Source organism: Gekko japonicus, unplaced genomic scaffold (assembly GCF_001447785.1).
Source record: "Gekko japonicus isolate JY-2015 unplaced genomic scaffold, Gekko_japonicus_V1.1 scaffold2416, whole genome shotgun sequence".
Lineage (NCBI taxonomy): Eukaryota > Metazoa > Chordata > Lepidosauria > Squamata > Gekkonidae > Gekko > Gekko japonicus.
Window position 1 is genome coordinate 233,374 of NW_015173747.1, and position 22,920 is coordinate 256,293.

At 41.9% G+C, this 22,920-nt stretch overlaps 1 protein-coding gene across 1 annotated transcript in view; it reads left to right on the forward strand.

Annotated features, from left to right (window-relative positions):
- The window catches only part of USH1C (Usher syndrome 1C), a 120,176-nt gene that overhangs the window by 90,090 nt on the left and 7,166 nt on the right, over positions 1–22,920 (forward strand). The window contains exons 15-17 of the mRNA XM_015423477.1: positions 18,094–18,135; positions 18,723–18,776; positions 20,344–20,443. Of these exons, the coding sequence (XP_015278963.1) occupies positions 18,094–18,135; positions 18,723–18,776; positions 20,344–20,443 (196 nt within the window). The remainder of the gene's footprint in view (positions 1–18,093; positions 18,136–18,722; positions 18,777–20,343; positions 20,444–22,920) is intronic.

Consider the following 22,920-nt stretch of genomic DNA (forward strand, 5'->3'; position numbering starts at 1 on the left):
TTTCCGGAAACTAGTACCTCCAAGGTACTAGTTTTTTGCCACGCAGTTTCGGCTGGAAGCCTCGGTTGAGCCACGGGAGTGCTACGCTTCCCAGATGTGCTGGTGAGATCGCGCCCGGAAACTCCGGCTGTTTTCCGTCTCACTTGTGTGGCTTCTGTTACGTGTGACCGCAGCCTCAGTTAGGCATTCTATGCCCTCAGTCCTTGGTTTAACTAATCTCTTTGCCTGAACATAACCACAGGATAGGAGAACCTGAGGAGAGAGGCCAATCCTGATAATATGGCTCTGAACAGACTTAAGCCAGTTAGACTGAAAGTTGTCTCTCTATATAAGTGGGAATAAACTTGGGAATTAAAGTGTCCCTTTAGCCACATATAGATAGATAGTATATCTACCCGTGCTTCAACTCTAATGCTGCCTGTCTCCAGTCTCAACTTAGTATTAGGCACACACCTGTGGGCCTGTGCAATTGTTCTTAGAAACTTAGATTGCACTCTTTCTTGGGGAGCTGGGAAACATGAGCTGGGTGGCCCTACAAATGTCCCATACAGTAATTGGGCCAATGTCTTAGCCCCGAATAGTTTAAAAGCTGCCGGGACATATTATTGATGAAATTTTCCTAGAGTATTTGCTGATCTTTCTCCTTGATTGGCAACAAATTTGCTGTGGTTGACCCTAGAGCCTGAATCCTGTAGAACTACCACAAGATATTTTAAATTTTTAACTTGCTCAATCTGATGACCATTAATTGACCATGACCCGGTCTTGGGTCTTTTCCCAAAGGCTACTATTTTGCTTTTCTGGTAGCTGATAGTGAGAAATTCACTTTCACAATATGAAGAGAGCTTCCTAAGAGCTCTCCTAAGGCCTACCAGAGTTCTTGAAAGTAACACTGTATGGAAGCACTGATACAGGCCTGTTGGCAAGTTTAGGGTGATGGAATTCAAGCGTATTGAGCTAGCTACAAAGATTATGTATGTAGAAAATAAATAGAATCAGAGCTAATAGGCATCCTTGCCTGACCCCTCGAAAAGTCTGAATAGGCTTAGTAAGGTATCCTTGTCTACTACATCTAACTCTTAGAAAGGTTTGGTCATAAAAGATATAAGAGTCTTCTATCTATGGATGAGTTTAGCAATTTGTCCCATAGACAAATGGATATAAAATCACACATGAGTTTAAATAATTTCCAAATATCTAAAAATAGGTCCATACGCAATTGCTGTTGATATGCCATATGTTCAAATGTTGATAGAGTTCTAAGGTCCTCAGTCCACTGATTTATTAGAGGTGGGCTTTTATCTCTCCAGTAATATGAGTCTTTTAGCTGTAGTAAGGGCACTGAGGGTCCATTTCTCTTGACCACTGGTTAGCCTCCAAGAGATGGGCAGATAGTTTAGAAGTACATAAGAATCCTCAAATATCAACAAATATTCTACTACAAAATCAATATGAGTAATAACTTCTTCCCAGAAAAACTGAATGACTGCATGCCCAAAGCATATTTTAAGGGATGCATCCTGTAAGTTACATGCCAACAATTAGCCGCTTTACTGAGTCCTTTATTATATAGTTGCCATGGTGTCCAGTATATCCTAAACATATTTTTTGCTGAATAAGGTAATAGCATCTACATTCATCAAAGAAATAGGCTGAAAATTTGCACATTGAGTATGGTCTTTGCCAGGTTTTGGAATCACAGTGATATAGGCATCATATAATGACAATGGCAATGAGCCAGACTCAAAATCTATTATACGATTGATACAGTTTTGAAATTTAGAAATCTGCAAAGGTAACCCATCTGGTCCTGGAAATTTATCATTATTTATATTCATTATCACTGCCTTTATTTTGTCCATGCATAAAAGTTCAGCAAGAATGTGTTTCTGAATAATATCCCATTCATCCCATTCAACAGCACAAGTACTAACTGTTCCATGATTCATATTAAAATATTCTGATAACTCAGCCATCATCTGATTTTTTAAAAGTCTCATGAAGAAGAGAGACATTAAAACACCATAAACCAGGTAGTCTAATCCAGTTTGGAAACCAAAGGACTAATGATATGGGACATGATCAGAAATAACAATAACATCTATATCACAGGCAATAATCTGTGGCCTCAGAGAAACTGAAACAAGAAAGTAGCCTAACTGGAAGCAGTTATGATGCACAGAAGAATTAAAAGTATCATTTCTGTCCATTGGGTATAATATATGCCAGGGCTCCATCAAACCTAGTTCAGTCATATAAGCTTTAAGTGTAGATCTCACCAAAGAATATTGTTCGCGAGGGGGAGTGCTTCAATCCAAAGCTGTATCTAGTATGTCATAAAAATCTCCCCCACCAACAAATGATCATAAGTAAAATTTATCAGGTGGCTGAAATAGTGATGAACACAGTCAGAAACCTGAATCAGATGACAGCCACAGCTGTGTAACAAACACCGCTACAGAAATACATGATTATAGTGTTAGGGCTGAAGCCCCGCCGCCCCCACAAAGATTACGCCTATGCAACAAATGATCATAAGTAAAATTTACCAGGTGGCTGAAACAGTGATGAACACAGTCAGAAACCTGAATCAGCTGTGTAACAAACACCGCTACAGAAATATATGATTATAGTGTTAATGAAAGACAAAGTAGTAAAGTCCATACATGTGAGTAAATCCAATAAAGTATAGGTTAAACAGAGAAGTCTTGAGATAGCATATAACAACTGGCACGCGGAGAATCCAAGCGGTATAAGTTCAGCAGAGAAGTCTTCAATTGCATGTAGCATATAAACGAAGAATCTAGATATTATAAACATTGTTTCGTTGAACTTCCTCAGTAATGACTAGACATAAAAACGCTATTAAGAATCCAGTTTTAAACAATTCAAAGATTGTAAAAATTATAAGAAACTTCAAAAACATACCTAATATGAATCATACACAAAATTGTTTACATCAGTTTCTGAAGTTATTTAGGAATTTAGTATTAGGAAAAAACACAAGTATCCAATCTCCTAGTATAATGCTGTCTTCATGTAGTGGTGAGGCGTCTAAAATTATCATAAAAGTTACTGTAATCTTTATTAACTTACCAAAAGGTCCTAGTGTTAATAGGCAGCCGATCCTATTCTCTAAATGGAGTTTACTTCCATGGCTTTCTAGTCTGCTGGTTCTGCCTCTAAACAAGGACGCTGAAAGGACCACTATATACAAAGAAGGGAGAAACAGTCCCTAATTGAGCACACACCTCCTACAGGCATTTAAGGGGGTCACCAGTGGGAGGGCTTCTAATGTCCTGGCCCCACTGGTGGACCTCCGGATGGCACTGGTATTTCTGGCCACTGTGTGATACAGAGTGTTGGACTGGATGGGCCTTTGGCCTGATCCAACATTGGCATCTCTTATGTTCTTATGTTCTTACATGACATTATAGAAAACATTAATATTCTAATATTTGATTGAGACCAAAAGGGTAATAAATCCTGAAACAATGTATCCAAAATGCCTTGTGTTGGCTTAATGTCTTATGCACATCAATTTTATTATATTTATTGAGAGCAAGTATTTCTGGAACCAAAAATTTGAAATCATTAACGGAATGGTTTTTGTCTATAAAATGTTGGACTATAAAATGTTGGAGAGTCCACATGGCGTTGTTTGATACGCGATCTATGTTCAGTGATACATGTACGTACAGTACGGGTGGACACTCCCACAGAGTAGGAGTCACAGGCACATCTCACCAAATAAATGACCCGTTTTGAAGAACAACTGGAGAAGCAATGAAAATCATATTGAAAATTAATTTCAGAGAAAAAAACACTATTTGTTTGCCATACCAATGAACATATCAAACAATTGATGTGCATAAGGCATTCCACCAGCTTTTGCTGGCCTATCTTATCTGGCTCTTCTAAAAGCCCAAGGATACAAAAGTTAAATTGATGAGTATAGCTCTTGATCTGAGATATATGGTTGGGCAAGACATTATATGAAGCTGAGACTGCTATTTCAGCTAAAGCATACCACTGGTGCAGCTAAAGCATACCAGTTTTCGCAATATATTATCCAATAGTAATAAGTATCTTTTGGGAAACCTTCTGCTCTAGTTCAAAACACTCTGAATGAGGAACCTGATAAGGCCTAGAAGTAATAATTCTGTATAAGAATGTAGAATTGATTCCAGTTTCATTATTCGAATCATTTATTCCTGTTAACACTCATAATACTTTTTGAAATAATATTAGGGGTTATATCACATCTCTCCTATATCAGGAAAAGCATGGTATAGGGTTAGGCTTGCCAGCCATCAGCTGGCAACTGGTGGGAGTCGGGCCGGGGTGGGGATACGGGGGCACAAATGGCATTATGCTCTAGGAATGGCACTGATTCATAGAATGGACTGACATTACATCTGGGTTCTACCTTAATTGAGGCAGCACCATCAGCCGACAACAATTTTTTTAAAAAAAATTCTGCCACTGACTGCCAAAGTGGTGATTTGTTGTAGTTCAGTCGCACAGTCCAAGATGCATTATACTGGAAGTGCAGACCTAAGGATCTAAACTTTTTAACTTGTTCAATTGGTTTACCTCCAATTGGCCATTTGAATGGTTTCCAAGTTTTGGAAAAGACAAGTATTTTTGATTTTTCATGGCTTAAAAGTAATTTATTTGTTATAAAATATGAAAGACATCTATTTAGTGAATGCTTTAAACCAACTTTGGAGCACAACAATAGTACCATGTCATCCACATATAATAGTAGAGGGATGTGGACAGTACCCAGTTTAGGAGCATGACAATCAACAGCTTAGAGGTAAGGGGAGAGGTCATTAAGGAACAGGTTAAATAGAAAGGCTGCTAATATACAGCCTTGTTTGACTCCTTTATTTGACGGGATTTTTGAAGTTAATTTCCCTGTCAGTGAACATTTGATTTGGCATTTTGTTGATGTGTATAGCTTTTTTATAAGGTTAAGGAGTCTCTTATCTATGTTTAGTTGTTGTAGTTTAGCCCAAAGGAGTTCCCTATCGATTGAATCGAATGCCCCTTTAAGATCTATGAAACCAGCGTATAATTTTACATGGCTTCTTTTAACATACTTCTTAATCAGGTGCTCTAATACAATGCAATGGTCTAGAGTAGTTTTCCCTCTACAGAATCCCAGCTGTTCAGGGCCTAAGACTCTCTCTTCTATCATCCATATGGTCAGCTTAGATAGTAAATCTTTGGCATACAGTTTGCCCATAATGGAAAGCAGGCTGATTGGTCTATAGTTGGAAGGAATTGAGCAATCATCTTTTTTGCAAATTGGGACTACGATTGCATTTAACCAGGCATCAGGGATAAGGCTGCGGCCAGGCTGTTGATGTGTCTTCCTAGAAGGGACCACATCCAGCCTGTGCTGAAAGCACTGCACTGGCTGCCAATAGCGTACCGGATTCGTTTCAAAGTGCTGGTTCTTACCTTTAAAGCCCTACATGGTCTGGGTTCAGCTTACCTAAAAGACCGCCTTTCCTCATATGTTCCCCTGCGAGCATTTCGGTCCGGGACTCAACATCTCCTGGCAATTCCAGGCCCCAAAGAGGCCAGGCTGGCCGCTACCAGGGCCAGGGCTTTCTCGGTGGCGGCTCCTATCTGGTGGAACGAGCTCCTGGAGGAGATCCGGGCCCTGCGGGACCTTGTGCAGTTCCGCAGGGCCTGTAAGAAGGAGCTCTTCCACCAGGCATATGAGTAGGAGCCGCCACTACCATCACCATTATTCCATCTTCACCTGGCCCTGGATGAGGGAACATCAGTGCTTCCCTGGAGCAGACGATGCTGAACAGTTGAAATATGCCATCTTTGAAATTTCATGTTGAACACCTTGAACACTTTAATCAATAACTTGTTAAGAATGTTTTTGTACTGTTGGGATTTTAAATAATTTTAATTATGTTTTATGTTGGCGTTTGCCCCTATGTAAGCCGCCCTGAGCCCGCATTGCGGGGAGGGCGGGGTATAAATTGAATTAAATAATAAATAAATAAATAAATAAGGCCAGATTTATCAATCATTGTAAAAAAGGATGCAAGAAGGGCCGCCCACCAGTCAGGGTCTAGTTTTAAAATTTCAGGGAGAATTATATCAGGACGAGCTGCTTTTCCTGTTTTTAATTGGCCAATCAGTTTTTTTATTTCGTCGGACGTTACATGAGGCCAGTCAGGTAAGTCCTCAGACAGAAAATCTGAAGGTTCCATAGTGCGGACATCATCCTGATGGAATAATGTCGAAAAATATTGAAACCACACTTGGGGAGAAATAGCAGACATAGAGGGGCCTCTGCACGACATGACCCCGAGACAAACAGGGACCAAGCATTTATATCATTTTACTTTAAAGTAACTATAGGAATTTCAGTTCCCGTGTCATATGTTTACCTTGAGCGGTCAGGGACCCACTTAGCTTCAGGACTGCCTCCTCTAGTATGTCCCCAGAAGAACTCTGAGATCAGCTGATAACAACTTGCTGGTGATTCCCGACCCTAAGGAGGTCCAGCTGTCCTCGACTAGGCCCAGGGCCTTTTCGGTCTTGGCCCTGACCTGGTGGATTTGTACTTTAGTATGTATGCTACATCAGTGTATGGCTCATGAAGTTCAGGTGGTAACTGGTACCACCCTCTAATCCACTCTTTAGTGTTTAGTTACAGTTGGTGGACCTTGTACTGATGGAAACTAAAAAGTGGGTCATGTAGTTTTAATGTCTGCCCACACTCACTGAATCATTTACTCTTTTGACTGGATGATATTTCCTTCTGTGCTCTGTGATGTACCTGTCTTTCAATGCTGGGCACTCTAGCATTCTTTCTTAATAACTCTCCACTTCTGACATTTGTAGCATTTGGTATAAATCTCTCTGCCAACAAAATGTAACACTTCATCCATCTAACAAAATGGGTTTGTTTTATGACACAACACATTTGTTAGTCTTTAAGATGCCACAAGATTCTTTGTTGTTTTGGCTGCTACAACGCTCCCCCTGGAGTTCGTCAACATAGACATTAATGTCAACCTATTTATCAGACAGCTGTTCCTACCTTTTAATTGTAGCCCTTGGATGTTGCTTTCTGGTTGAGTTCATTAAATTATAATAAAGAGCACATCTAGGTAATTTGAAATTTCTCTGGAGTGAGTAGCATATCATCCCAAATTTAGCGTATTTAGCACAGCTGTGGTTTGTGGGTTTCAATGAGAGAGAATGAGTTTGCCTAGATTTGTAAATAAATGACTTGAAATATTACACAGGTTGCTACAGGCTAGGTTCAGTATATTGTGAAGAACTGAAAAGAAAACTTCCTCCACTGGGAAGCTTCTTATGCTGTTTATTATGTAGGAGTGCACATCTGCCCAAATTGTTGAGTCATGCCCTATATGTCATTGTCCTCTGTTTCCCAATCTGGGTTTTTTAATGCTCACTGGAATTTTACCACAATTTTACCACATATTTTTCTCATCTAATTTATGAAAGCAAATTAATTTGGTGGTAGCTAGCCACACTTTCTGACACTCTATGTCAACCAAAGCCTTCTCATTGTTCATTATTTATGTATTTAGGGGTATCATAGAATGAAAGTAGGTTTCAGATTGAGAAAAAATAAAACAAGGAAAATCGGAGTGGAAAGAAATGCATAGTGTCTCCTATATATGCAGTGTTTATATTAACAATAATATATTTTAAAATAAAAACCATTGAGATGTGTGTCACAAGGAAAATGGCATAACAAAATTGCCCTGTGAGGCCTTTTCTGTTTCAAAAAATAACATGAGAATCAGCCTTAAAAAATTCATCTTTCTTTATAGATAAAGTTACTAAAGAATCTCTTAATGACTACTTTATCATTATGACTTGCCTATGACATACAATGGGGATTCCTGTGTAGAACATACTGGTTGTTGTTGTTGATTATGTTTAATTTCTATGATATTTCTATGACATTCCTCTGTACTTTACAGTTCTTATCTGCTAAAGACCTTTTACACTTTGACATTAGAACCATGCTCACCACAACGAAAGACATTGCCCAAAGATATTTACCTTTACAAGAGAGTTATGAAAATCCTATGGTATGGAATGATCTGTGGATATTTGTTTTTTAGCATGGATGAAGGAACTATATTGAATATACTTTTGGTTAGAGTCATCATAATCCTTTGATATATATCTCTACTAGTAGATAAGCTGTGCTAAGGTATCCTTTAGGGATGTGCCCTTGGTATATACCAAGCTTAATAAATACCCAACAAATAACTTACCAGTAGTTTTTGGGTATTTATTCAGCTGAATACAAATTGGAGAATCTGATTCAACTACTGATATAGCCACACTTGAATAAAAACCGATATTATATGACTTTGGGGGGGTGGCGGCGAACCTATGGCAGGGGTGCCAGAGGTGGCACTCAGAGCCCTCTCTGTGGGCACACGTGCCATCACCCCAGCCAGGCCCAGACCATCATTAAAGTGTCGAATTTGCCAAATAATTTTAAGTAAATGAAAGCATTTGGGATTGCTTTCCTTACTTTGTTTGGATCATCTTAAGTTAATGTATGAGTTGTTTTTTCTAAAGTAAAGCCTCAGTATTCAGGTTAAATTGCCGTGTTGGCACTTTGCGATAAATAAGTGGGTTTTGGGTCGCAGTTTGGGCACTCGGTCTCTAAAAGGTTTGCCATCACTAGTCTCTTTCAGTGCTTTCTGAGTTCACTCACCGAGTTGCACTTGGGGGGGGGGGGGTTGAGGAGAGCCACCAGCAGCTATGCTGGAAATTTGATGCCTCTACCTCAAAAAACAGCCCCTCAAGCCCCAAAAACCCTCAGACCCAGTTCTCCGTTATACCCTAAGGGGACAGTCCCCATAGGGTATAATAGAGCCGAATAAATTCGGGTTTCCTGAATATTTATCCGAATCCCAATACAAAACTATTGGTATTTGAGAATATTCGGAATACCAATATTTTTCAGGTCCAATAGACCTGAATTAGGAGAGCAAAGAATTTTATTGTTTTTTTTTTGCACACCCCTAGTTTCATTATCAACTTCAGCCAGGCTTGGAGCTTAGATGTGTTATGTGATGAAATGGTGGGTCTGTTAAGAAATGCTACCCTGCCATAACAATGTAAACTTGCTCTCAGGCTTAAACCTTCAACTCAAGTCAATTTTCAAGCTATTTCTCATGAGGGAAATAAATGCAAAGAATGCGGGAAATTATTTTAACAAAACCAAACATTTAAAACACATTACACTTTGTAATAACAAAAAATCCACAAAAACAGTAGTAAAGGTAAAGGTTTCCCTTGCTCGAAAGCTAGTCGAATCCAACTCTAGGGGGCGGTGCTCATCTCCGTTTCCAAGCCAAAGAGCCAGCACTGTCTGAAGATGTTTCCATGGTCATGTGGCCAGCATGACTAAATGATGAGGCACACGGAAAGCTGTTACCTTCCCACCGAAGCAGTACTATTTATCTAATTGCAATTTCTTGCTTTCGAACTGCTAGGTTGGCAGGAACTGGGGCCCAAGACGGGAGCTCACTCCGTCACGTGGTACTAGGGTCTCGAACTGCCGAACTACAGACATTCTGGCCTGCAGCTCAGCATCTTGTCCTCTGAGCCACTGCAGCCCCAAAAACAAAAACACTAGAGAGATCCAAATATGAAGCTCCTAGAAACTCATCTACTTTGATTTCTGAATAATAGTGTTGGCCACTAATTTATTTCTTAAGTTATCTATTATTTCATGTTGTGACGTGCTTTGCTCAACTGCAAAGCCTTTAAAAAATTTCCCTGAGAAAATTCTTGCTGTCAAGATGCATTCTCTTGTATAATTTGTGTGTTGCCCTTTCTCTGCAACATTCAGTTATTTGGACATATTACAGGTGTGACTAAAATTCTAATTGGGTAGGCAAGATAATTTTGATCTCACAAAATACCAAAAATGGTGAATCTAGGTGAGGGGATTTTTCATGGCATCATTAGATATGTATAGGGGAATTTCATGAAATGCAGCCGTCTTCAGAAGCATCCTTGGCAGTGTTGTGCCAGAAATTATTGGAGCCTTGACAAAAAATCTTGCTGTCAAGATGCGTTTCCTTGTATAAATTGTGTGTTGTCCATTCACTGCAGCTATCAAGATGCATTCTCTCGTATAAGTTGTGTGTTGTCCTTTAACTGCAGCTATTTGGGCATATTACAGGTGTGACTAAAATTCTAATTGGGTAGGCAAAATAATCTTGATCTCACAAAATACCAAAAAAGGTGAAGCTAAGCAAGGGGATTTTTCATGGCATCATTAGATATGTATAGGGGAATTTCATGAAATGCAGCAGTCTTCAAAAGCATCCTTAGCCGTGTTGTGCCAGAAACTACTGGAGCCTTGACAAAATCACAAGGATTATTTCTAATGACTCCAATTAACTTTATATTTATAAACAGAATGTATAAGGTTGAAGGTCATTTGTTTGTGTGTTTATATAAACAATTAATTCCTAGTTTGGCAATTTGTCTCTTTTTTTTCCAGCCTCAAGAGATGTTTAAAAGGATGGTGGTTTACAATTCATCATTTAAAACTAACAAAAAACAAGTAAAATAACATTTTCTTTCTTCTTTGTGTGGTATTTTTGAGTTTCAGTTGTGCTTTGATGCCAAAATTTTCTTCCTTCCTTTATTTTCTACTTTCGTTTCAGATAACAAATACAGTCATATAGCAATGTACACTCACAATTAAACAGGTCAAAATCTGTTCTGATGTACCCTATTTGTTACCTCAAAGAGGATAACTAGTCTGACTTAAATTACCTTTCCAATCCAAAGTGATTTGGCCAAATTTGGCTGTTTGTTTTTCTGGTGGTGTCTCAGTGTCTTCAGCTGCACTCTGCTTTTATTTTCCAATACTATCTTTACATTTTCATTTTATTGAGTGCGAGGAGACAGTTCAGCATAGGGTTGCCTAACCCCCCGGTTTGCCAGGGGTCCCTCTTTTTGGGGGGGTTCTACCCGCCGGCGGCCAGATGGCCAGCGGGGGAAGCCCCACCCCCAACACCCACAGCCACCCATCTCTCTCCCTTTAAGTGTGTGGAACCCGTGTTTCCTCCCAAGCCCGATCTCCGCAAGCTTTCAGGGAAATGCCAGCTTCATGCTCTTAAAAGGGAAATGCGGCTGCTCTTAAAGGGGAAACGTCAGCTCCTGCATTTAAAAGGGAAACGCCGGCTCCTTTAAGTGCAGGGAACTGCCGTTTCTGGAGATCTGGCGCACGGGCATGTGGGGGGGCGGCGGACATCCCCAATGCCCCCAAAGTCCCCTGCTGGGGGTGGAAGATGGACCTGGCAACCCTAGTTCAGCAGATATGTGTCTGAAAGGCACGCTGTCTGACCAGAACATTTAGCCCATGTTCAGAGTGATCAGTGTCATCCCTTATTAGCATTTTTGTGCACAGTGTTTTCTCAAAATCAGATAGCATGTAGAATGGGTCCATTCTCCCCCCTTTCTGTAGCTTAGTGAGAAGAAATACTTGGGTGATGGATGCACTCCCACAAAGTATCATGTGAATGTGATGTGAAAAGTTTAAAGCCATAAATATATGGTGCCTTCTACTATTTCTGCCTGAAATTTGGGAGAATTGCCAATTGCACGTCTCAAACTAGCATCTTTCCATGCTTCTGTCTCCTAGAGAGATCTATCTTACCTTGATAAAATGGGAATTCAAATCCTTTCCTTATTACAAACAGAGCAATGGGAACAAAATATAATACCAGAAGAAGCTTTTAAAATTCACTATCAGAAGTTCACATATTGTAAAAGTATGCTGTATGGCAATGCTTATACTTTTGCCAGTGCAAGAGGTTGCAGAACCTCTTGGTTTTAATTCCATTTTCGCATGTATTGCTATAGTGAAGGATAAAACAGGCTTCCGTGAGCAGAAGACTCTTCTCTGTAAGTGGGAAGGGCCTTTTGGATCCACCCCCAAAGAAGCCATAGTGAAGTGAGCATCAGATTGCAGTGCAGCTACGGGACTAAAAATAGATTACAGTTGATATTTATGTTGTTTAGATCAGTGGTTCCCAACCTTTTCGGTATGATGACTCACAAGTCCAAATTTACTTGATATGGTGACCTGCTTAGAAAAAAGAGCATGCACAAATCAATAAAATTGCAAAAGCCTACAACTCACAGGATTCACAATCCACTTTTGCCTCATGGCCCACTGGTTAGGAAACAGTGGTCTGCATAAATCTCTAGAGGATCAGATTGTTGTACTCAAAGGCAGTAAGTCCAGTTCTTACCATATGATACGATATTTAGGAGTAAATGGTCATAGAATATTATCCTGATACAAAATATTAACTTTAATGATGAGGTAAAGCAACTGAAATTTGATGGTAATCATTAGAAAATGGGTGTCCTGGTCTCGCAGGTAATGTAATGCTGACGTCAAAATGATCGTGCTGCTGAAATTCATTTTTTTTCCCCAGTTCCTCTGAACACCATTTTCCATTTTATTTTAAACAGAGGCAATCTATCATTTTAAACTATATAAACTGGGGTGGGGAATCTTACTGAGTTAGAAATGTTGTCTCTAACATCCTTAAAGTTGTAACTCTGGTGGTTGCAGTTCTATGATACTTTTCAATTGAGGTTGTTGATTCATTTAATGAAAATTAATAATTCTAAGCATTGGGTGTCTATGGAATTTCAAAATCTCTAGGAACCTTCCATATTTATATAATCTCCATGTGGTTATTGCTATTGTTAGCCAATTTACACAAGCTGCTCTTATAATATGAATAAACTGGACACATCATAGAAAACTGGCCTACACCAGATCATGCCAGTGGTCCATCTAGCCCAGTATTTTCTTGTCTGACTTTCTGGTAGAGGTCTTCCGCAACCCTGCTATGTCCAAGATCTTTTAACTAGAAATGCTGTAGTTACTACTTTAGTAGACAGAACCTGGATGCAAAATACATAGGGTTCCACTCTGGGTTAGGAAATTCCTGGAAGTTTGAGGGTGGCGTCTGGGGTGGGTGTCATGGGTGTGGATGATGAGCTGACAGAGCCTGCAGAAACCACAGCTGGCCCCTCTGAAGCAGCAGAGGAGGATAGCTGGCAAGTGCCTGCAGCAACAGTCTTCACACCTGACTCAGATAAGAAGGAAGAACTGCAAGCTGAAAGTCTTTCAGACTCACCCCCACGTGTGACTCATTTAAGGGAGTGACTGCGGCAAAACGTAGCAACCAGGCAAAGAGACGCCAGGCTACAGGGGAGACGCTCAGCTAGCCCAGAGTTCTAACAGGAGCCTGGGCGATCATGCAACTTGCTAATTGGTAGCAGCATTTAACTCCACACTCTGGGAAGTACTCTTTGTGGAAGCAACAAGTCAGCTTCATGCTGCTTGCAACCATGTTGGCTTGGCTCTTGCACCTAGACCTTTGGATCCTATGGCTTTGGACTTGGCTCTGTGTTCCTGGCTCCTGACCCCGGCTTGGCTTTGGACTATGCTTCTAGTTAGTGATTTTGGACTTGGCTCTGTGTTTCTGGCTCCTGACCCCGGCTTGGCTTTGGACTACGCTTCTGGTTAGTGATTTTGGACTTGGCTCTGTGTTTCGGGCTCCTGACCCCAGCTTGGCTTTGGACTATGCTTCTGGTTAGTGATTTTGGACTTGGCTCTGTGTTTCCGGCTACTGACCCTGGCTTGGCTTTGGACTATGCTTCTGGTTAGTGATTTTGGACTCGGCTCTGTGTTTCTGGCTCCTGACCCTGGCTTGGCTTTGGACTACGCTTCTGGTTAGTGATTTTGGACTTGGCTCTGTGTTTCTGGCTCCTGACCCTGGCTTGGCTTTGGACTATGGTTTTGGTTAGTGATTTTGGACTTGGTTCTGTGTTTCTGGCTCCTGACCCCGGCTTGGCTTTGGACTACATTTCTGGTTAGTGATTTGAACTTGCCTCTGTGTTTCTGGCTCCTGACCCTGGCTTGGCTTTGGACTATGGTTTTGGTTAGTGATTTTGGACTTGGTTCTGTGTTTCTGGCTCCTGACCCCAGCTTGGCTTTGGACTACAGTTTTGGTTAGTGATTTTGGACTTGGCTCTGTGTTTCTGGCTCCTGACCCCGGCTTGGCTTTGGACTTTGCACTGTCTTCTTGGATCCAGACCTTGGCCTGTTCTGGACTCCCTTTGACTGGCACCCCAGCCTGTGACAGTGGGGAGGGGAGGGGAGGGACTTCAGCAGAATATGATGCCATAGAGTCCACCCACCAGGGCAACCATTTTCTCCAGAGGAACTGATTGTCTGGAGATCAGTTGTAATTTCAAGCAGTCTCCAGGCCCAACCTGGGGACTGGCAGCCCTAAAAGTATATGCTCTACCACTGAACTGTGACCCCACAAAAGCTACCTCCTCCAATCTCCCTTGCAATCCCTCTTTTGAATCAACCATTATTCTTCATCAAAGAGCAACAGTGTGTAGTAGGAAAGGGGACTGGAATCAGCGATCCATAAAAAGAGCTTCGTTTGCAGAACTTTGAACCTCACCACTAAAACTTCCTAAAATGCTGTTGTGAGAGTTCAAGGCCCCCTGAGAAACAGTGCTGACATACAGTGGCCTGGAGTGGGAGGTAGAATTGCTAAAAAAAAATCCCCCCAAGGGGATTAACTGAGGGATCCCACTCAGACTTTACATAAACAAATACATTTAACAATGGTTAACCACTGTTTTTGCCGAATTTAATAACATGCATGTTAAATAGTTTATAACATTCCAGGTATAACTCACCTACCTTACAAATATAAGTGGTACACTTTCACAGAATCTGAATATTTTATTAATTCTAGCAAATACTGAACAAAACCCATCGAAGTTTGCATACATGTTTGGAATTAATTACTTACAGGCCTGCCTAGGGTTGCCAAGTCCATCTTCCACCCCCAGCGGGGGACTTTGGGGGCGTTCCTGGAGGGGGCGGCGCATCCCCGACGTGATGATGTCATGTTGGGGACGTCCGCCCCCCCTCCTGCCTGTGCGCAGTTCTCCAGAAACGGCAGTTCCCTGCACTTAAAGGAGCCGGCGTTTCCCCTTTAAATACAGGAGCTGCCGTTTCCCCTTTAAGAGCAGCCGCGTTTCCCTTTTAAGAGCACGAAGCTGGCATTTCCCGGCAAGCTTGCGGAGATCAGGCTTGGGAGGAAACACGAGTTCCACACACTTAAAGGAAGAGAGATGGGTGGCTGTGGGTGTTGGGGCGGGGCTTCCCCCGCCGGCCATCTGGTAGAACCCCCCCAAAAAACGGGGGACCCCTGGCAAACCGGGGGAGGGGTTTTGGCAACCCTAGGCCTCCCAATATTATCTGAACAGTGTCCAGACACTGTGGTGTAGTAGTAAGAGTATCAGTTTAGGATCTGGGAGGCCCAGGTTCAAATCTGTACTCTACACAGAAGCTTGTTGGGTGACCTTGAACCAGTCACATACTCTCAGGCTGGCCTACTGAACAGGATTGTTGTGAGGACACAATGGATAAGAGAAAAATGGTGTAAACCAGTTTAGGTCCCCATTGGGAGAAAAGGTGGAGTATGAATGAAGTAAATAATAAAGAACTTTCCTTGTTACCTGGAGCGTGGGGCATGAATCAGATTTGGACCTTACAATCTTAAGTTAATGTTTCTTTTATGGAACACATGGTCAATGTATGGGGATTCCAGCCTGAAGGTTGCTATCTGTGAATTTGGAACAAATCAGAAAGATGCTTGGTGGAACTTTGGGCCTTTGTACCATGTGCTGTTCCTTTCAGTCTGTCAAATAAGAAAGTGAACTTCAAATCCAAGAAACATGTTGTCTTCCCGCATTTTCCACATTACCAGTAGTTTTCCCGTTCTCCGTTAAGCACTTAAATAGCACAGGGCAAGACTAGCACCATGGCTAGGAGAATTAGTTGTGATCTGGAAAGTCACTGGCTGGTCTTAGCCACAGGCTCGCTAGGTTGCGCTATGCAAGCCACTTTCTCTGTTTCTGCAATATGTGGATAATGCTACCTGGCTTACCTTATATGTCTGTTGTAAGGACTACAGTAGAGCAGTGTTCCCTCTAAGCTGAGTTAGTGTGAGCTAGCACACAGTTTTTTAGCCCCCGGCTCACACCTTTTTGTCTTAGCTCAGGAAGGATGGCTCCAGAGCAAACTAATTTATGCAGCAGCCAAAACGCTCACTCAAAACTTTAATGCCAGTGGCTCACAAAGTAGGATTTTTGCTCACAAGACTCCACAGCTTAGAGGGAACATTGCTGTAGAGTACTGTACATAGAGAGCAATTCGGTGACACTTTCCTGGGAATATCAAATCCATTTCAGAATGTTTATTTTAGAGTAGCATTTCTTTGCTTGTTAGATCCTGACTGTTTTTGTCTGAAGATATTGTTTCTACTCTTTCTTAAAGCATATTTTCCCAGATAATTTTTCTTCAGGGATGACATCTGTTTGTTATGAAGATGTCACGACAAAGATCACGACTATTCTAGACCATTTACTCAAATTCTGTGGGATGCCTAGATCAACTTCCCATTCTTTTTTCCCCAACTTAATAATCTTTTATATTTATATAACAACAATTTACGGTAGCACATACTATTAGGCAACCACAACAATAACAACATAATTAGAAACACAATAAACACACAAGCAATAAAACAAAACAGTGTTTTTAATTTATTTATATTTAATATTTAATATATAACCTTCAAATGATCAGGAAGTTCCATTTTAAGCTTACTATGTTTTTCCATATATTCAAGAAAAGGGAACCCACGTTCCAAATAATCTGAATGAAAGTCCGGATTCTCCACCAAGGAAATAACATCTGATATTTTGTCCATGACCAGGTATTCCCATCACTTACTGAACCACATATTCGATGAGGGTTGTATACTGATTTTCCAATGCCTAGCCACTCAAATCTTGGCTGCCACCAACATATAAGAAATGAGATCTTTCCTGACAGCAGAAACATCTGTCCCCTCCCATAAATATAGCTCTGGCCTCATTGGGATACCGTACACAGTAAAATCACATATCAGTTTAATAATTGTGGTCCAATGTTGCAGTGCCTCGTTCATTTTCATTTTAGTATTCTTTACAAAATGTGATGATGTATCCTACCACTCCACTCAGCAATCTTTAAAGACTTCCTGTAGCTTAAGGAAACTTTCTTCAGCAGAAGTGGCTCCTTAGGCTGGAGTCAGGCTTCAAACCTTGCTGAGCAGAATGGTAGACTTTATGCAACAATATTAGTTATGCATAGGGTTGCCAAGTGCTTACCTGTTCCGGAGCGGGGGAGTCCAGCCTTGCTCCGGGAGCCTTCACGCGCGCGTGGCAAGCACATCACACGGAAGTGACGCAAGCACGTAGGGGACGTTGAAGGTGAGGCCACAATCATCCGAGGGAAAACCATAGAGTTTTAACAGCTCCTTTTAACAGCACCTTTTAACAGCTCCTTTTAACAGCACCTCAGGGGGCAACTCTCCAGGACTCTTTTTGTAGCAGGAACTCCTTTGCATATTAGGCGACACACCCCTAATGTAGCCAATCCTCCAAGAGCTTACAGTAGCCCCTGTGAGAAGAGCTCTGTAAGCTCTTGGAGGATTGGCTACGTTAGGGGTGTGTCACCTAATATGCGAAGGAGTTCCTGATACAAAAAGAGCCATGGTTAGGGCCACCATCATTGGGGGGGATGCTGCCTTCTGGTACCATCTAGTTCAGCTCTTAATTACACTACTCGAGTTCAAAATTACCCATTATAGGTTCACTTGCTGTAATTCTCACTATGGCTAAACAAACTAAATCTTCAGCAACTAAATTCTAAGCATTCTCACTGAATAGAGTAGGCCACCCCATACTGTTTGTTTACCAAATCATAAACACAAATTCAGTTTTAAGGTGCTGCATAAATATGTCTTCTCACTGTCAGGAGGAACACTGGCAACTGTATGTGTCTTCATCTCAAGTTCTTTTGTAGCTTAGTTTGCTTAGGTGCTTACCTGTATTTATGATTGCATGCACATGTTTGATTATCTGTTTTATTTTCAGGGCTTCCAGAAGTATGTGGAAGACTTCGATCCCTACACAATGGTAAGGAGGATCTGAAATATAGGCCATCTGTTCTTTCATTTGTGTTGTTTCTCTAAAGTTACTTTTGATATTGAGGATATTTTAAGTTTTCTCGGCTATGGTATGAACTAGGGTTGCCAAGTCAAAAAAACTCACCGGCAGAGCCGTCCTTGGATGTGTGCGCGCGTGCCACCAGCGCGTCACCGGAAGTGACGCACAACGTCGACCACGTTGGGGGCGTGGCCCGGATCGTCGGAGGGAAAACCATAGAGTTTTCCCTCCGACGATCCGGGCCACGCCCCCAACGTGATCGATGTGGTTGGGTCACCTCTGGTGATGCAGCCACACTGCACTTCGGGGGGGCGGAGTTCCCCCCGGGGCCTGATTCCGTGGCGGCAGAAATCGGGCCTCCAAAGCGGGGGTTTACCTGCCCCCCGCCCCCACTTGGCAGCCCTAGTATGAACTTGCCTTTAACCCTGCAATTTGGAGTGTTTGGACAAGATCAGGTCTGGAAGGGCCCGTGCATCATTTTAAGTTTTGTACTTCATGTTATATATTTTCATTTGAAGAAAAGTTATGATTAACTGGTGTTTCTTTAATTTTTCTAGTTTTCACCTGATCAGATTATGGGGAAAGACGTGCGACTTCTGCATATTAAGAAGGTAATGTAAAAGCAGGATATAAGTTTGTAAGACTCCGTTTCTTTGTTTGGATATAGCAGTAGCGTTCAACCTCTAAAATAAAAAGGGCTGGGGATCAAATTCACATTGGCTTGGATCCAAAGAACCATAAACATTTTTTTCCATCTTTTCCTGTCTTCTGCAATCTCCCATACTACCAAAAAAGCTGCTCTGAAGCCTCTTAAGGACATAGCTCAACTAGGAAATCCAAAATAATCGCAGGACTCCTTCTTTGCCCAAGTACAGTCTGTTCCTGAATGGACGCCTTTATGTCCAACCCATTTAAGTATATTAGAATTTCCTCTTCATAATATCACATGTGACAGTTGTTGTTAATGCTCAGGGGCAAACTGTGTGAGACAATGTCCTCAGGCCACGCCTCCATTTTGTAGAGAACTGAAACACCTTCAAAGAGTGCCATGGGGACTGGATTCTAGTCACGACCACTGCAGTGTTGGTGGTGGGGAGAAGCTCCTGCCTCTCCCCCCCATGCCATTTTCCTGACCCAAAATGGTGCAAAGGGGCATTATTTACCAACACACGGGGGCAAACCCAGATATGGCATCTCATCTAGTTGGCCCTGTGTGCCCAAAAGAAATTGTTTTCTATATTATTTCTTCATATCTTCCAGTACTGAGCCTTGGCACTGAAAACAAGTTTAAGGCTTGCAAAAACATTTTAGTTATTATTAGAATGCTTGTGACCTGTTTCCCCTACATAGTGGGGTCCCTGGTCTGGAAACATTGCCCTCTAGAGGGAGATGATTTCTACTCAGAGTCTGGGTGAGTGGGTTGCCTGGCAACAGAACAAGAGAGGGAGATGAACTCCAGGGTAGAGTTGCCAAACACACACACACACCCCGGTTTGGCAGGGGTCCCCCACTTTTGGGGGGCTTCTACCCTCCGCCAGCCAGCTGGCTGTCGGGGGCAGCCCCGTTCCCAAGCCCCAACACCTGCAGCCACCCCTCTCCCTTTTCTCTTGAGAGAGAGAGGAGGGAGAGGGATGGCTGCAGGCCACGCGCCTGATCTCCGCGGAGATCGGGCACGCGGGGGGGAAACAGCGGCTCTGTGCACTTAAAGGGTGGTGAAGGGCGGGGTATAAATGCAATCTCTTCTTCTAAACACCCTTATTTTTTTGTTCTTTATATTAAATTACTATGTAATATATAGAGTAGCTACAATAAAAACTGAAACTGCAAAGAAGTGCACGTTTGTGCTTTTTATATAATGCTTATCCTCTTGCATAGTATACCCAGTATGCAAGTCTCCAGAATTGCATCAGCATGGCAGTGTAAGTTGGACGAGAACGGGGATGACACGATCAGATACACATTTGTCAGCCACAGTCCATGGCCACCCTAACTGACAATTTAAGGTCATTCACTTCCAGTTCCGCCTTGTCAGTAGCAAAAAGCATTGTTTTGGATTATTAATAGTATTTTTTGTTACAAAAATAAGTATGTACAATTTTTAATCCTGGAAAACAATTCAAGGCAGGTATTATATGTTTAGTTTCTTCCATCATTTATGAACGACTCTTTCTTTAATAGGAAGGGTCATTAGATCTTGCGGTTGAAGGAGGCGTCGCTTCTCCAATTGGAAAAATAGTGGTGTCTGCTGTTTACGAAGGGGGTGCTGCAGACAAGCATGGTAGGTAGTGCAACAAAACGAGGGCTTTTGTTAAATAGCAAACAGTAAAAGTTGAAAAGGAATAAGAATTTTACAGTTGATAGAATGCGTTTAGAAGACAGGTGGGACTAATAGGAAGAGGTGACTTGCCTGTGATTGGCCGTGTTGGTAAGGTCCATGCCTGACTGGTAGAAGTTTAAACATTATAAAGTTGGGGAAAGTCAGGGTCATTTGGGGAAAGGGGAGTTAAAGTGGAGATAGTGAAGGAAACACTGTTAAGAGAACAGCACCTGAAAGGCTTGGTTACCAGAGCAGCCAAAGACAGTGCATATGTTGGATAGCCAGTGGTTGGATAGCCAGTGCATATGTTGGAGAGCCAGTGTGCTGTAGTGGTTAAGGGCTTAGAGGGAACATTGCTCCCCAGGGTGTTTGTCTTGGCTCAGGAAGGATGGCTCCAGAGCAAACTGATTTATGCAGTAGCCAAATTGCTCGCTCACAACTTTAATGCCAGTAGCTCACAAAGTAGAATTTTTGCTCACAAGACTGCTTGGCTTAGAGGGAACATTGCTCCCAGGGTGTCTGTTCTGGGGAGGGGAAGGGAAAGGAGTTTGTAAGCTGCTCTGAGACTCCTCTGGGTAGTCAAGGGCGGGGTATAAATCCAATCTCTTCTTCTTCTTAACAGAAATAGAAAGGTTATTATACCTAAACAAAGTATAGTCAGGGACAGTAATTAGATTTAGTGTTCTGTTTTTCCTTATATTATTATTAGTAGTAGTAGTAGTAGTATGTTGGCAAAGGCTGCGGTCACACACACTAAATAATCCACTTTCAATCTACTTTCAGTGAGCTGGCAAAATCCAATTAGAAAGTATGCTGAAAGTGGATTGAAAGTGGATTATTTAGTGTGTGTGACTGCAGCCTTAATGTACTTTATTTTTTCTGTTATTTAAAGCTTAATAGATATTGAATTAATCCTTGTGTCTAATGCTCAGCGATGTTAGTTGCCGCGCTATATCAATATGTTTCCAAAGTATACTTGATGGTACTTGTAAAGTAAAGAAATTTCAAATGGCAGCAGTAAACTGAATAGATGGCGTGACTCAGTTGGCATAACGAAGAAAAAGAGTGTGTTTATCATCCATTTGATCTACTTTCGCAGGGTGGCAGGGAGGGATACAAATTGAATTAAATAAATAAATAGTTTCAGATAAAATTGCTATGCAATTGATAGCTTTTGACAATCCGAAAGGTGTTAATAATTTTTTGGAGAAATGGTTTGTGTTTTTTGAGTATCTTACTGCTTATCAACCCCGATTATATGCACTACCTCAGAAATATAGAGACTTTGTGTTTTATTAACAAGTATTGTGCGTATGGATAACATTTCTCTTCTTGTTTATTAGATGTTGTGGAAAGATACTGTATACAACTAACAAGTAATACAGGATATAAAAATATATAAAACTCAATAAAAATGCTATTTTTAAAAAAAATGAATAAAGGGAGATGAGCCATAATACTGCAACTCTCCTTTTTGCCTAGGAACTTCCCTGAGACAATTCTTCTCCCTTTCGTGCTTCTTCTTCTCCCTTCGCCCCCTAACTGGCTTGGCTTTCCTTTCTGTTCCCGTGCCTCCTCTCTCCTACTAGCCTCCTCCCATTTCCCTTTCCTCTCTTTTTATAGCCCCAGTTTCACAACTGGCCCTTGATCTAAGCTACACCTTCTTCTTTGTTCCCTACTCTATATGGCCATGCCCTGCCTTAAAACACATAAGAGAACATAAGAGATGCCAATGTTTGATCAGGCCAAAGGCCCGTCCAGTCCAACACTCTGTGTCACACAGTGGCCAGAAATACCAGTGACATCAGGAGGTCCGCCAGTGGGGCCAGGACATTAGAAGCCCTCCCACTGTTGACCCCCCCCAAGCACCAAGATGACAGAGCATCACTTGCCCCAGAGTCCCTGTCTATACCTTGTGGCTAATAGCCACTGATGGACCTCTGTTCCATATGCTTATCTAATTCCCTTTTGAAGCCGTCCATGCTTGTAGCCGCCGCCACCTCCTGTGGCAGTGAATTCCATGTGTTAATCACCCTTTGGGTGAATCTACTACAACTCCAAGATCTCTCTCTTGATCAGTCTCTGCCAGTTCAGACCCCATCAATGTGTATTTATATTTAGGATTTTTGGCTCCAATGTGCATCACCTTGCACTTGGCCACATTGAACTCCATTTGCCTGCAGAGGTGAAGCAGATTATGCCCAAAGAGAGGTCTGTGTCAGTGGTGACAGCATGCCTGTGGAATAACCACTCTGTGAGGCTCATCTTAACATAAGAACATAAGAGACGCCAATGTTGGATCAGGCCAAAGGCCCATCCAGTCCAACACTCTGTGTCACACAGTGGCCAGAAATACCAGTTGCCCTCAGGAGGTCCACCAGTGGGGCCAGGACATTAGAAGCCGTCCCACTGTTGAACCCCCCCCAAACACCTGGGCC